Below are 16,471 nucleotides of genomic sequence, written 5' to 3'. Positions count from 1 at the left end.
GTCGACGGGGTCATAAGGTCGACAGGGTCATTAGGTCGACAAGGGTTAGGTCGACATGGTTTTTTTTACTGCTTTTTGACCCGAATGTCAACATGGACACAGGTTAAAGTGCACCGAGTCCCCTCGCATGGCTTACTGCGCTCTCCATGCTTCAGGCTCGGTGCCTCGCTACGCTCGGCACACTATTTTATTCTCCCCCATGCCCTAGTGGATGATAAGGTATGAAATACCACCAGTCAGCACTTGTCGGCTCAAAAGACAGTGAAAAACACTATGTTGACCTTGCCCACGTTGACCTAATGACCCTGTCGACCTAATGGCCCTGTCGACCTAACCCATGTCGACCTAGCCTTACATCGACCTTCCTGCATATCGACCTAATGGTGTTGATCTAATGACTGTCTAACAACTTGCTGGTGACCCAATGACCGTATCCCAGTCCAAGATCATGGCACAAATTTTTATCCTCAAAGTCTAGCTCCAGATTTTCAGTATCCAATAAGTTTTTATTGATTTTAGGTACAACTTTTACACTACAGTTCGGTTATGAGTTTGTCCAGCATGGGACAATGCGTTAGCTTAGTAAATCACATTAATAAAAAAAAAAAAGAAAACTGGTGCATAAACAGTAGTGCAAGTATGAAGAAAGGGGAAGATAAATGGGGAGAGGATGGATAGAGGTGGGGGAGGGGGAGGGGGGGAGGGGGAGGGGGGGAGAGGGGGGGGGGTATTCCGGTATATTTAAGAGTGTATCAATAACAAGGCTAAGACATCTGGTATATATGTATACGGAGATGTGTGAGCTGATCGACACATACTTTCACCAGAGGAGAGGGTCGGCAGGAGAGGGAGCGCGGTGGGAGGGCGATGAGCTTCCAGGACGCTGGGGGGGCGGTGGGAACACTAGGGGGACAGGGAGGCCATTACGTCCTTGTAGGTCTTTGTGTCCCTGAAGAGCAGCCATCTGGACCACGTAGTCCTAAACTGGGCATGTCTATCGTCAGCCGAAGACAGAATGTCCTCCATGTCCATGTAAAAGTCTATTTTTTTGAACCAGTCTTTTATTGTTGGAGGAGAGGTGGAACGCCATCTCACCGGAATAACCGATTTAGCTGCGTTGTTCAGGTGACACAGCAGAGAGTTTTTGTATCTCGAGAGAGGGGCTGGGGATAGGTGAAACAGCCAAAATAGTTGGTCGGTGGGGATCTGATCTCCTAGGATAATCCCCGACAACCTGATGATTTCTGTCCAGAAAGGCCGAATGAGGGGGCATTGCCACCATATATGGAGTGGGTTCCCTGGGGCTCCCGTGCAGCGCCAGCAGATATTGGGAGCTCCGGTACCCATTTTGGAGAGAGTATCTGGGCATCTGTACCAGCGGGACAGAAGTTTGTATTGTGTCTCGCGAACTCCTACACTAGTGGAGCAAGCGTGGGCCAGACAGAAAATCTTTTCCCAGTTAGTTTCTCCTATTTCTATTCCCAATTCGCGGTCCCATGTTGCCGTAAAGTGAGGGAGTTTGAGGCTATTATCTGCCAAAATAAGGTTATATAGCGTAGAGATGGTGCGTTGGGGAGGGGACGAATTGGTGCAGAGGAGTTCAAAGGGTGACGGGGGTGTGGTAAGTGCGGTGGGAGGGCCGAGGGAATGGAGGTAGTGACGGACCTGAAGGTATCGCCAGAATTCCACTTCCGGCAGATTCCATTCAGCTTTAGCTTCAGCAAAAGACAGAAGGCGTCCCCCTCTTACCAGCTGACCCATCCGGAAGAGCCCCCTATCTAGCCAGCAGCTGAAGGCCTTTAGGTCGGTACCTGGGGAAAAGCTGTCAAGGGCAAGGAAGGACTTAAACGGAGAGGCCTTTGAGGAGATAGAGGGGAGTTTCCTAAGAGATTTCCAGGTTTGCATAGTGGGGCCTATCGTGGGGTGGTCCAAACCAGGCAAGGAGGGGAGCCACGGGGCGAGGTATACCGGAATGTGTATTTCCTGCTGCTCAATCTGAACCCATTGCTTCGATGTATCCCTTCTTGACCATTCAAGGATTCTAGTTAGCAGGGATGCCTGATAGTACCCTTAAATGTTTGGAAGTCGAAGGCCCCCTTTGAGTGTTGTTCTGTGTAGGAGATCCAGTCTCAAACGCGGTCGCTTTCCTGCCCATACAAAGTCCCGTATAATGGCCTGTATGTCCTTGAACCAGTGTTGGGGGATCTTAATGGGCAGGGTTTGAAGGAGATATAAGATCCTAGGGAGGAAATTCATCTTCAGGATTCCCAATCTGCCAAACCACGAGAAGGGCCGAGCCCTCCACGCACACAGGTCGTGTCGCAGTTTTGCGAGAAGGGGAGTGAAGTTAGCCTCAAAAAGCTGTGAGGGGCTTCTGGTGATGACTACTCCTAGATATTTTAATTGGGAGTCATGCCAGGTGAAGGGAAACGCTGCTTTGAGGCCGGTGATTACATTAGGGGGCGTTGTGATGTTAAGTGCAATTGATTTTGTGTAGTTGATTTTAAAGTTGGAAAGAGTTCCAAAGAGGCGAAACTCCTCCATTAGGTTAGGGAGGGAGGTGACTGGAGAGGTAAGTGTTGCGAGTAAGTCGTCTGCGAATAAGGCCAGTTTATATTCTTGGCCGTGGAGGGTAAAGCCGGAGATGTTGGGATTCGCTCTGATAGAAAGGGCTAGTGCCTCCATGCACAGAACAAATATCAGCGGCGAAAGGGGGCATCCCTGGCGGGTGCCGTTCCTGATATTAAAGGAGGGGGAGAGAGTGCCGTTTACCCTGACCCTTGCCGAAGGGCTACGGTAAAGGGAGAGGATGTGTTGGGAGAAGGTGGGACCTAGTCCCATGTGTTGGAGGATGCCCGACATGAAGTTCCAGTCAACCCTGTCAAACACTTTTTCCGCGTCGGTGGAGAGCAGGATCGCTGGTGCTCCCGTTTTGGAGATGTGATGGACAAGGGCCAGGATTTTGGAGGTGTTGTCACGGGCCTCACGTCCCGGGACAAATCCAACCTGGTCGCTGTGTATGATGCTAGGGAGGAGCAGTTTCATTCTATTTGCTAAGAGTTTGGCGAAGAGTTTTAAATCCGAATTCAAGAGTGATATAGGGCGGTAGCTGGGACACAGGGACGGGTCTTTGCCTTCCTTGGGAATCACTGTAATTATAGCTTCAAGGGATTGGGAGGAGAAGGGGGACGAATCTGAAACTGAGTTGAAAGCTTCCAATAGCATGGGGATCAATCTGTCTTTAAAGGCCTTATAGTAAACAATGGGGAAGCCGTCAGGGCCTGGGCTCTTCCCGGTGGGAGTCGATTTTATGGCTTCTTCTAATTCGTGTAGCGTGAATGGTTTTTCTAGCTCCTCTATGTTAGCTGGGCTGAGCTTCGGGAACCCTACCCTGGTGAGATATTCACCTATCGCGCGTTGCTTTTCCCCGGTTTCTGAGGGGGGGCCCGTGGGTGGGAGATTGTAAAGCGAGGAGTAATAGGAGCAGAAGGTCTCCGCTATCTTATCGGTTTCGTGGAGAATATGGCCTTCTCCATCTCCAATAGAGGGTATGAAGGAGGTGGCTCTTTTTTCGCGGAGCGCACGGGCCAGCATTTTGCCAGGTTTGTTTCCCCATTTATAATATTTGCCTCTGCATTTTCTGTAAGAGAATTTAATCTTATCTAGGAGGATCTTGTTTAATTCTGACCGAGCAGCTAGGAGTTCTGAGTAGGTGTCTGAGGAGAGGGTAGTTTTATGGGATGATTCGAGGCTTTGTATATCCTTAAGGAGTTTCTCAATCTGGCCAGTCCTCTGTTTTTTAAGGAAGGAGCTTAGCTGTATACATTTCCCCCTCAGAACACATTTATGCGCCTCCCAAATTGAGAGTTTGGATACATCTGGGGTCGAGTTATGCTCAATGTAATCCTTGATGGCCTCGTCTAATTGCGATCTGCAATATGCATCGTTAAGCAAGGATTCATTTAAGCACCAGGGTCGGTATAGTGACGAGGCAGGACTCAAAGAAAAATCTAGTGAAATGGGGGCATGGTCGGACCAAGTCACTGGGCCAATTTTAGCATCACAGGCAGACTGAAGATGGTTATGGTCTATCAATATGTAGTCTATCCTCGAGTAGGATTGGTGGGGGGGGGGGGGAAAGTGTGTGTAGTCTCTTTCGGACGGGTGCAGGATACGCCAGATGTCGGACAGCTGGTGAGTGTGGAGCAAGCGCCTGACCCTGCGTAGCGTCCGCTCGGGGCAGGAGGGTCCAGAGGAGGCATCTAGTCGGGGGTCTAAGGCCCAATTCAGATCCCCACCAATGACCAGAAGGCCGATACGGAGGTTCGATATTTTATCTAGCATTTTCTCTATGAAGGCCGGCTGGCCTTGGTTGGGGGCATAGATATTAGCTATGGTTATATTGGAGTTGGCTATGGTGCAGGTGATAGCTCCAGATTTTCAGGAGTGGTGCTGCAGTACTGCATGTGGTGGAGCAAGGTTCCAATAATATATCCTGTCAGGGGTAATTCAGCCTGGGTATGGGTTCCAAGTGGTGGTTTAGACAAGCGCAGCACGTTTCCCTGGGTTATTGGTGTTCTAGCTATCTCATGAGACATCACAATATAGCAGCACCAATCCTGAAAACCTTGAGCTCCACTATAAGAAAAAAAAGTTATAATATCATCTTGGGACTATAGCCATTGTTCCTAATAAGCACCAGAAGATCTTACTCAGTGGATGGCCATCAGGAATTGGTCAACCAATCTTGAAATACACAAGGTGTTCCACATTATGCTGTAAAATGTGAAGTTGTTCATAATCATCCATATATATATTTGCATAGCTGGGTGCTACATTTGAGCCCATTGCAGTCCCTGCTAATTGAAGTGATAAGTGAAGTGATTGAATTCCAGTACCAATTCCAACATAGATGCCAAGAACTCAACTGAGTATAGATAGGTTTAGGAATGCTGGTATATTACACCACCTGTTGCTTTTAATTAATGTCCTGTTTGTTTTTATTTGTCGTGTGGATTTTATTGGTTTTAGTTTGTGTAAACATTATGTCCAGTTAGAGTCCCCTTTTACTGATTGGACACCTCCTGTTAAATTGCCTGCTGTTCTTTCACAACAATTGACAGGTGCGTTCCACTTACTGTGGAACACATGTCGGCCGCGATTTGCTATGGAATGCATGATATTTCCTGTATTGGGGCACATTCCAACCGGAAATCCTGTGGCGCCCGACATGAGAACCGCATGGTGTGCCTGCCTTTTTTGGTGGTGGCTATCAGCTTGCTACCTGTAGTCCGCCAAGTCTGCCTTCTTGTTTGTTTACCAAATGGCGGCTTGGAAGACAACATAATCCGTAGCAGTGCAGTTTCCAGTGTAGGAAACGCCAGTGGGATAGAGAACCATGTCTGGCTAATTGGTAAGCATGTTTTACCATTTTTACTTTATTGCACCTATAGTTGGCTAAATGGTAAGCATGTTTTACCGTTATTACTTTATTGCACCTATAGTTTGCTTTGCGCGGCCCCATAAAATCTCATGTTAAATTCCTAACATGGGCTTCTATGGGAGCACGCAGAACCAATCAGGCGAGATGCTCCCCTGGAGCCCGCTTCTAAAGGGAGGATCCGGTGAATGTCTTCAACACACTTGTGGCTCCTCAGTCAGGTGGATGCTACATGGACCGAAGAGGACGGGATCTATACCAGAGGGAATGGTGAGTATAATTGTTTTCACAGATACCCCTATGGATTCTATCGGAGAAGCAGACAGGCCTTCGGTGGACCCTATAAGTAAGTATGTATGTGTGTATGTATGTAGTATGTATTAAAGTTTTAATTTATTAGTGTGTGTGTTTTATTTCAGCATTAGTGTTGTGGAACTACAAGAACCAGTGTTGCCCATTCATGCCCCGCATGCTGGGACTTGTGGTTCAGCTGATCTTGCCATATATAAATAGGCAAATCAGCTGAATTCAGCTAATAGTAAATTAGCAAAAGCTAATTTACCAGATGTATTTCACATCGAATGAGTACAAATACGTGTATTCATACCCATTCAATCTTAGCAAATTTCCCCCACCAATTTTAGACACAATGAGGGAAATTTACTAAGATGGGAATAAGACTTCACCTGTGATGTTGCTATGGGCAACCAATCAGATCCTGTCTACTATCTTCTAGAGGGTGCTAAATAAATAAGAAGTATATTCCGACTGGTTGCCCATAGCAACATCACATGTGAAGTCTTATTCTCATCTTAGTACATTTCTCCCAATAGGTCTATCACCTTTTTATATGATATACTATATGTTGCAACATCTTCTTAAAGCAGCACATGTCCTGACAGCATAGATATTTTTCTTAATCAATTACTGGAAATTCTTTCAAGGCTAAAATAAGGATAAGTAAATACCTTGCTTCCTCTTCTTCTTGCAACTTTCTTGCTCTTTCCTTCTGAAGCCTTTGTAATATATTATTATTTATCTCTTCTTCATTCAGCAGGTACAGTCTATTCAATAAATAATTTCCTAAAATTCACACAAATAAATAAAATAAGGCTGTAGTATAACTGTATATACCAAGCAATCGGAAATAAAGCCTAAATGGAAAACTGTGCAATAAGGGCAGTGTCCCATTGTAGTCTCGGGAATATACATAATTTTTGCCTGGGCCAAGAACATCACAATATTTCGAGAACTCAGACTGTCTACAATAGTTTTTTCTAAATTTAATAGAAAGCGATAAACTGTAAAAATAGCCACCTGTCCCACTGACTTACTATTCTATCTGCAGACACTCCAGAGGACTTTCCACCCAGAACATGAAAGATATCCTCAAGGGGGGACCCTCAAAATTGTGAGTGGACCGTTTCCAAACTGGGACTTATTACCCCTATCAGGATCCCTTACAATTCAAGGGTCACTATGGTAATGGGACTCCTCTAATCAAACTTTTACTTACCCAATAAGAGAGGTGCATTATTAATCAAAGAGATATTTATGTGGTTTATTTTATTGTCATCTATGGTACTAATTTTATAGCCAACTTATTACTGAAAAAAATCTATTATTATATCACTTCATACACTGAATAGTTTTCTTAGTGCAGTTTTGTAGATTTTGATTTAGATTTCATCATTGCGTCGCCACAGAGGTCAAAAGCCGCCACTGGTTATGGCACATGGCTGTTTATGTAAAAATGTGATATATACTGCTAACTGTTATACTCACCATTACTTATTTCATTTCTTAAACAAATGACAGTGTCTGGAAGAAGTCCCTTTTCCATCAATGGAATCCAATAATTTGGTGAATTAGGGAAATTATCTACCACCCATCCTCCAACTGGTTGGGAATCAGGAAACCTCTCTTTCCTTTCTTCATGGAACTATGCAGTAAATAAACATATGTCAGATGAGCACTGCTTCACACACACACATTCACTACATTATTGTAAAGAACACACAATATATGACTTTAATTTGTATGATGTAATTAAAAGAGATTATTAAAATTAAAATTCCTTACACTGTGTATAATGAACACAGTGTAGCAATATTCAGTGTGCCTGTTACTGAAAACAAAAAAGCACAAATTGAATTACCTTATAAATAAGATAACTATATATAATACATCCAAATGGGGTGAATAACAATATAGTTATGTCTCAAATGTCAATGAATGTGTAAAAACTGCTACTTATCAGTATCCTTTTATTTAGGGACAACCTACTTTTGAAGGCAAAGCTCCACCCCAACTCTATTAGTTGTCAGTAAAAACAGAGTATCTGTAGAGAAATACCTCTTTGATGGCTTTCTCCAATGCACTGATATAATCATCTGGAGTTAGTGTGATTGGACTCTCTCTTGCTATTTTCACTGCTTCCTCCACCATTTGCCGAACCTCGGGATGATCAGCAGTCACTTCTTCAGTTTGGCCTACAATATGAAGGAATATAAAAGTCCCTGTTATATTAAATACAATAGTGCAATTAGTTATGCAATATTGGGATATCAAATAGAATATTAAGATGATGGTAAACAGCACTATATATTCCTGGAGTCCGGTTGATAGAGTTAAAGTAAAGAAGATAGTCAATAGATTGACCCCAAATTGTAGAAAAGCAAAAGGTTAAAAGTTGTCAAGTAAAAAAAAGGTTGACAGGTTGAAAGGGTTTTATTTATTTGGTACAACCTCTACGCATGGAGTTGATTTTATATAGTGTGGAGAGCGCAGTAATCCGCGCCCCCTCGCGGGGTTAGCTACGCTCGCCACACTATATAAAATGAACTCCATGCGTAGTGGATAGTGGGGTTATGAACAGGTCAAAAATCGCATCGGATCAGCCGATATATCAGCCGATATCGCATCCGATATATCGGCCGCCGTGAAACTAAACAAGTACCATTTATTTTTTTACTTTTGTTTACGTTTCAGAATTTACAGTCCACACAGACTATTATTGGTAGTATTAAATTGTGCTAAGTACTGCATTCTAACATTGCTCCATCTGCTGTGTATAAGTATGGGGTATAAATGACTGATCATAAGATGTACATCTTAAGTAGTGTTTCGTGAAATTTAAAATAGTTCTTACCCTCTTCCTGAAGGGTACTATGCAGTTCTATTTTCTCAGTTATTTCTTCACTTGGGAGTGTTTGCTTGTCAGTTGTGTTTGATTCCTCTACATTTTCTATTTATAAAACAAAATAAAACTTAGTATACCAATATGACACTTAGGCGTTGTTAGGCATGGGATGGAATTGATGTAGCAATAGTCATCTTAGAATGGCGACAGCAGCATACCAACATTTAAATTCTAATTAGCAGCTGCCCTGGGCCCAGGCCAGGTCCCAAGTAAACAAGTCCAAATCAATACAAATGAAGAAAAGTGGAGCAGCTTGGGAGAAAATTTGTATGGAGGAGAGAAGATGTGATCAGAGTGGGAAAAAGGTGGCAGTCAGTAGAGAATCAGTAGAAAATTATGGACAGAAATGTAGGTGGGAATAGAGGGATAGACTACAGTATATAAATGAGTGGATGTGAGCAGCAGGAACTGCATTCTGTAAAATCCACTGAATGAGAAGGTGTTCCAAACTTTTGACTAGAACTGTTCAATGTATACCCACATAACACTATTATTTACAAATATATTGTGCCTTAGATATAATATGTAATAATAACCAATAGAAAAGGTACAATTAAATGTTTATTCTCAAAAAAAAAATCTAAATTTATAAGTACTCTGAGAGTGGTATGCTGTAACAGTTGATTTGGCAATGTTAAAATTCTCTGATACAAAATCCCTCCACCCGTCAATTCTGGAATGTGTGCAAACTTTAAGTGAGACCTGCCAAAAGTTCTCATCAATTAAAGTAGGTAAATGGTGATGTGATAAAGATTTGTGAAATAATGGAGACAAACATGCATGATGGTCGACCAGTACGCCCATCACTTGTTCTAAGCGATTTTCATATTTTCTCTGAGCTCATAGAGTTCATGGGCACAAACCAGTTTGGAAGTAATGATACCAAGGGTAGCCATACATAAACATAGATCTGTATCCAGAGGTGGACTACCCTTAGTGCAGTAGGTGCAGTGCACCTGGGCCTCTGAGGACTGAGGGGCCCAGTGCAGTTCCTGTCACCCTCTTCTTTCCTGTAACCCACTGCCTCCCCATGCCTCTCTCTGTCACCCTCTTTCTCTACCTGTCACCCACTGCTATGTTGCATATTATGAACTTGGGTTGGAGCGTAGCAGAGGCCCCGAATTATATTTTTGCACCTAGGCTCACCACCCACAAGTTTTGCCAGTGTCTATCGCTTTCTCCAACTTCTGCACCTACCTAGGAGGTACCGCTGGCACTACAACTATACACTCTATAGCGCTACAAAGAAAACTCAGTAGTCTAATTACATCAGAGAAAGAAAACTATATAAAATGTGAGCATGAGCTAATATTCTAACACTAAGGGGTAAATTTACTATGATCGGAGTTCTGTTGAAGATGGTATGTTGCCCATAGCAACCAATTATATTCTACTTCTTATTTATTTAGCACCTTCTAGAACAGGGCTTGACAAACTCTGGGCACCAGGCCGCCACAGCGACCAGATTTTCCTGTCTGGCAAATAGATTATGGCCTGCAGTCTGCTGAGGAGGGAGATAGGACACAGTGGCGTGTCCCAGCTCAAGCCACCTCCTCTCAGCATACATATCAGAGATCCATTCCAACAGTTGCTGTGGATCCTCTGCTGAGCTACCTCATCAAGCTGTAGCTCTGTTCGCGGCTTCCCTGCTTCCGGGTCTCAACAGTGAGACTGGACACTGCAGCGTGAGGTAAGCCCATCTCCTTGCTGCTTCCTCCCTTCCCACACCTGCCAGAGATCCCCTGCTCTACCAGGTGGTGGGGGCGGCAGTTATATATAGAGCGCTGATCCGCTATTTGCTGCAGCTGTGTGCGCTTCTTCTGTGTATAGAGCTCCTGCACATCGGAGGCTGCTGGCTCTGGGTATCTGCCTCTGAGATGAGGGGGAGACAGGTGGCTATAGGGAAATCCCGGGCCACATGTAACGCAATTGTAGCGCCCACTGCTGATATTCTACACACCACTGCTGCTGATGTCATTATAAAGGCAAGCTATCTTACTAAGAGCATTTTTTTAAATATTATATTTTTTTTTCCTCTGCTAAAGAAAATTGTCGGGCACTATGCTGAGTGGAGAGTAGGTGCATGTATAAGGCATTGGCTGCTGTGTGTAGTATTGCGCATGGGAACATGCTGTTAGCAATGTCCTTGTTCAGGATGCTTGACTGCAGTTGATGACCAGGAATTATGTTAGTTACTAAATCTCTGCAGCATATCTCTGAGTTTGGTGGCCCACCATTTTAAGTCCACCTCTGCATGCAGGCATAGAAAAACTAGGCAATTTCTAGGGCATTTGCCTTGCCTAGGTGCAGTTTAATGTGAATATGGGTCACTACGCGCTGTGTAATGTGAATATGTACTGTGTAAGGTGAAATGGGTCACAACGTGCTCTGTAATGTAGCTATGGGTCACTATGGCCCTTATTCTGATTGACGCGGACTTTACCGCATACTTTCGGATCGCGTCTTTTCGGCGTCTGCGCATGCGTGGAGAACGCAACGCGCATGTGCCACGCCTTGACTCCGTACCAGTTCGGCCAAATCCCGTACAAAACTGTTCCCCGCAATCAGTCGGGAAATATGGGCGTATTATGGGTGTCATGCGGAATGTCACATGGGCGTAGTTTCAAAGTGGGCAAAACGGGGCGGAAACATGGGCGGACACGGGGGAGTACACTTATGTTGGGGGGCGTACATTCGGATAGCACTCCGAATGCACGCGATCAAAAAGGGCAGAAATGTGCGGTGTCCACAAGTGTACTATTGCTTTGCGGACACCACTCGTTCATGCGGTAGGCGAACGGACCGCCTAATGACTACAAGCATTAACACCTGAACCCAATAGAATCTACTCCTTTACTCATTACTCACTAATAGGCCGCTTGTCAGTGCTTTAATTGAAACCATTGCTGCTTCAAGGAAACCTTAGTAATCCCCCACATATGCTGTACTTGTCCCACACTTAAAAACTGCTAACAATGGACATGACTGAATCTTAATACTATCAATACACATGTGTATTCGACATGTACTCATGAAACCACACATTTTTGGGTAAAGTAAACAAATTTATTTCTATACATGTCACAGTCAATGCCACTGTGATGCAATGACCAAAAAATACAAAATCCAAAAAAGAAACAACATGGCAGGAATGTAGCAAAATAAATAATAATACAAAACAAATATAATTGCACACAGATGGACTCCAGCACCTCCTATGTGCCACTGCACATGCAGCCAGTGGGAAATGAGGCTCCTGCTAGCCGACCTGCAGGACCTCAGAGATCTCCTGCTTTAATTTATGATTTGATATTTTTTTATTTATATGTTAATTGGGTTTTCAAATAAATTGTTTATGCAAGTTCACAGTTGTTGGTTTTCTTTGCACATTAAACAGTATATGTGTAGATTGTTTATAATCTTTTACACAGGGTCTAATACAAACCATTGCACTTACATTGCTGTAAGGGTTAATGTGTGCAATGCATGTGTTAGGCATGCTTGTAAGGATATATTGGCATCTAATTGATTCCAATTCCAAATAAGCAGTTTTTTATGAGGATAGGTAATTGAATAAGTGGGTCATGTGATGTATTGCAGAAGATACTTAATAGTGGGTTGTTTGGCGTAAATACTCCGCTTACGGGCGGTAGCACCGCTTGGCTCCCGTTCGGATGCGGTATTCCCGTGCATACTCTGTAATACTCTGTAATACCGTGCAGAATCGGAGTGTTTCTCCCGCACACGCATGGTTTGTATGTCGTCCGTAAACACGCCCTGTTCTTAAAGAGTGAGTCCGTCCGAATGCGGAGGACACGTGGGCGTTTCTACGGACGATGGCCGCATGCGGCAAAACACCGTGGCGTGCGGACCGCTCCGTAAGAATGCGGGAATATCCGCACCGATCTGAATAAGGGCCTATGTGCTGTGTAATGTAGCTATGGGTCACTACGTGCTGTGTAATGTGACTATGGGTCACTATGTGCTGTGTAATGTAGCTATGGGTCACTATGTGCTGTGTAATGTAGCTATGGGTCACTACGTGCTGTGTATTGTGACTATGGGTCACTATGTGCTGTGTAATGTAGCTATGGGTCACTATGTGCTGTGTAATGTGACTATGGGTCACTATGTGCTGTGTAATGTAGCTATGGGCCACTACGTGCTGTGTAATGTGACTATGGGTCACTATGCGCTGCGTAATGTAGCTATGGGTCACTATGTGCTGTGTAATGTAGCTATGGGTCACTACGTGCTGTGTATTGTGACTATGGGTCACTACGTGCTGTGTAATGTGACTATGGGCCACTACACACTGTGTAATGTGACTATGGGTCACTACTTGCTGTGTAATGTCAATATGGGTCACTACGTGCTGTGTAATGTGACTATGGGTCACTATGTGCTGTGTAATGTAGCTATGGGTCACTACGTGCTGTGTATTTTGACTATGGGTCACTACGTGCTGTGTAATGTCAATATGGGTCACTACGTGCTCTGTAATGTAGCTATGGGTCACTATGTGCTGTGTAATGTAGCTATGGGTCACTACGTGCTGTGTATTGTGACTATGGGTCACTACGTGCTGTGTAATGTGACTATGGGTCACTATGTGCTGTGTAATGTAGCTATGGGTCACTACATGCTGTGTAATGTGACTATGGGTCACTACGTGCTGTGTAATGTGACTATGGGTCACTATGCGCTGTGTAATGTAGCTATGGGTCACTACATGCTGTGTAATGTGACTATGGGTCACTATGTGCTGTGTAATGTGACTATGGGTGACTACATGCTGTGTAATGTGACTATGGGTCACTATGCGCTGTGTAATGTAGCTATGGGTCACTATGTGCTGTGTAATGTAGCTATGGGTCACTACGTGCTGTGTATTGTGACTATGGGTCACTACGTGCTGTGTAATGTGACTATGGGTCACTATGCACTGTGTAATGTGACTATGGGTCACTACTTGCTGTGTAATGTCAATATGGGTCACTACGTGCTGTGTAATGTGACTATGGGTCACTATGTGCTGTGTAATGTTAATATGGGTCACTATGTGCTGTGTAATGTAGCTATGGGTCACTACGTGCTGTGTAATGTGACTATGGGTGACTACATAGTCACTACGCGCTATATAATGTGACTATGGGCCTTATTCTAGTGCACTCTTTCTGACAAAATCCTTCTTAGATGGACAAAAACATGTATACTGCAGGTGGGGCAGATGTAACTTGTGCAGATTTGGGTGGGATTTGGGTGGGGTTTTACTTCAAAGTGAGATCTATATTTCAGTGTAAATATAAAGCAGCCAGTATTTACCCTGCACAGAAACAAAATTCATTCAGTTCTTTATAATGAAATGATTGCTATATGTGAATGGACTAGACCTCTAAGAAATTAACCAGCATCTTAACATTTCTCCCTCTGCTGTGTGTAAGCAAGGGGTGTAAATTAATGACCATGAGATATACATTTTAGGTAGTATTTAGTGAAATTCAGAATTGTTCTTACCTTCTGCCTGAAGGACACTATGCAGTTCTATTTTCTCAGTTATTTCTTCAGTTGGGACTGTTTGCTTTTCAGTTGTATTTGATTCGTCTACTTTTTTATTTATAGAACAAAATAAAACGTAGTCAGTATATATACTATATAAGACACTTAGGAGTTGTTAATCATGGGATGGTATTGATGTACAGACAGTCATCATCCTTGTCAAAATGGCGACTGTGGAATTCCGACTTTCAAAATCCCTCAAACAGGTCCAGGTACCCGCTCCTCCCCTCTTGGTGCCAATGGTTTTAAGGATTTTATGTAAAGAGAAGTGGAGCAGCATGGGAGAAATCTTGCATGCGGGAGAGAAGATGTGATCAGAGTGGAGAAGAGGTGGCAGTCAGTAGAGAATCATAGACAAAAATGTAGGATCACCAGAAAGCAATGGCAGTGTCAATCCCCCACTACTGCAGGCAAGGTGGTCATGTCAATATAGCTTCCAGATTCTCCTCTGTAAATACATCTTTACCTGAGTTTGCATATATCCGCCCACAAGGAGGATGACACAATCACGGAACATATGAAAATGCGTACACACTGCACTATATTAGTAGATTGAGTCTTGGTTCACATAATTGGAGGTACGTGTTTGTGGCCATGATTTTTCAGTGAAACTCTAAAATGATTGTTCCTACCTGCCTGAGCACCCCATTACTGGGACATTTTTACAATTATTGTATAGTATGTATACCTAGCTTACATTTTTGTTCTCAATCCATAATTTGAAATATAAGTTTATATGTGTTGTATAAAAAGATATTGCTAATTATGTGTGGTTATAGAGAAGTGGAAATGTCACTACAAACAAAACTAAATATGTCAACATTTGAGATATGTTTGACTGAAATAATTGTAGCAGTAAATAATGTCCCTAGTCATAAGCATGCTGTTTCATGCGTAGAAAATCGGAGCAGTTCCTTTAGTGCTAAAATAAACATACTATTCCTATTGTGTTTGCTTGAGTAGAGGAAATATCATCCGAGTCTTTGTCTTCTTTCTGAGCTTCCGCCAAAGAATGACAATAGTCATTATTCTCCTGCTATCCATCCCTGAAGGCCCTATCCCATATAGGAGGTGGTCTTGCCTGCCCATGAAGTCTTGTGGTCCAAGAAAAAGAGTTCTCTGGTATAAATCACATATACAGTTTTTATGTGTGTGTGTTGTTTTTTTTAATCTTAGTTGATTACTAAAGGTTTCATTTTATTGGAGTGTCCCTAGAAAGGGAGTCCTCTGTTCTCAGACCAAAATTCTTATAGCATAACTCTAAGAGAGCACAAACACTGGTTATAAACATCCAATTTTCCTTCTGATTATTTCTCATCATATATGTTTATGACATAATACTAAACATATACTTTTTTGTATTTTATCCTTCTCAGGTTTGGAAGAGCACAACCTAACCATACCGCCACAACCCAGCAATTCCCCTGTTACCAAGAGTACAGTAGAAAGTCCATGTTTGCCCAGTAGCACCGCAGAACTGCGAGGAGATTGCATGTGGGGCTGATTTGGAACACTGGGAAAATGGTGTCCATGCCCTTTACCTGTAGTTTTTGCATCGTGTCAGAGACTACCCAGTGCATGTGTCAGTGACAGAGTTGGGACCTGCACATAGAACATACAATCAGTCCCTCCTCTCTTAGGGCTATTTATTAAAAGTGAAGGGCTCATTGCAGTCCTAATCAGAGGCGGGTTTTACATAATGACTGCAGCACCCCCAATAAAAAATATGCCAGTACTCCGCCGTCCCTAATGCCCTCTGTAGTGAGCTTCAGGCCTGATTCAGAGTTAGTTGCAAGCAAAGCAAAAAAGCAAACAATTGGGCAAAACAATGTTGCTCTGCAGGTGGCACTGATATAACATGTGTAGTGAGATTTATATTTGGGTGGGTTATATTGTATCTGTGCAGGGTAAATGCTAGCTGTTTTTGCATGTAGCCCATGGTCAAATGATGGGCACCACAGCATATATGGCAACCTTATAAATACAACAATAAAGCTTTCATACTCTGATCACAAGATTACAACTGTCTACTGTCTAAGTCGCTATAGGTCCTATTCAAGCAAATTCGATTTTAAAATATATAAAAAACACTATTTCCTTATCATTAAGGATAGATTTAGGTTTTTCTGGCATATAACAAGAGAATGCAGGTGATATTGGAAACACCTCCTACAGAGCGTAGTTTTCTGGATCTTACATGCATTGGATAAAGCCATCTTCAGATAGCATTTGCTCATTAACTTCAATGTGACAACCATGTCGGGAAAGGA

The 16,471-nt window shown here is 43.2% G+C and overlaps 1 protein-coding gene across 3 annotated transcripts in view; it reads right to left on the bottom strand.

Annotated features, from left to right (window-relative positions):
• Positions 1-16,471, bottom strand: part of AK9 (adenylate kinase 9) — a 119,793-nt gene that overhangs the window by 73,307 nt on the left and 30,015 nt on the right. For 2 of the 3 annotated variants that reach the window (XM_083176912.1, XM_083176910.1), the window contains exons 14-18: positions 14,160-14,249; positions 8,592-8,687; positions 7,796-7,932; positions 7,226-7,382; positions 6,409-6,523 (exon numbers count right to left, since the gene is read on the bottom strand). In XM_083176912.1, the coding sequence (XP_083033038.1) occupies positions 6,409-6,523; positions 7,226-7,382; positions 7,796-7,932; positions 8,592-8,687; positions 14,160-14,249 (595 nt within the window). The remainder of the gene's footprint in view (positions 1-6,408; positions 6,524-7,225; positions 7,383-7,795; positions 7,933-8,591; positions 8,688-14,159; positions 14,250-16,471) is intronic. The other variant, XM_083176911.1, reaches the window with a different exon arrangement.

Source organism: Crinia signifera, chromosome 3, assembly GCF_055691185.1.
Source record: "Crinia signifera chromosome 3, ASM5569118v1, whole genome shotgun sequence".
In the NCBI taxonomy this organism is placed as follows: Eukaryota; Metazoa; Chordata; class Amphibia; order Anura; family Myobatrachidae; genus Crinia; species Crinia signifera.
This window is presented reverse-complemented; position numbering and strand designations above follow the sequence as displayed.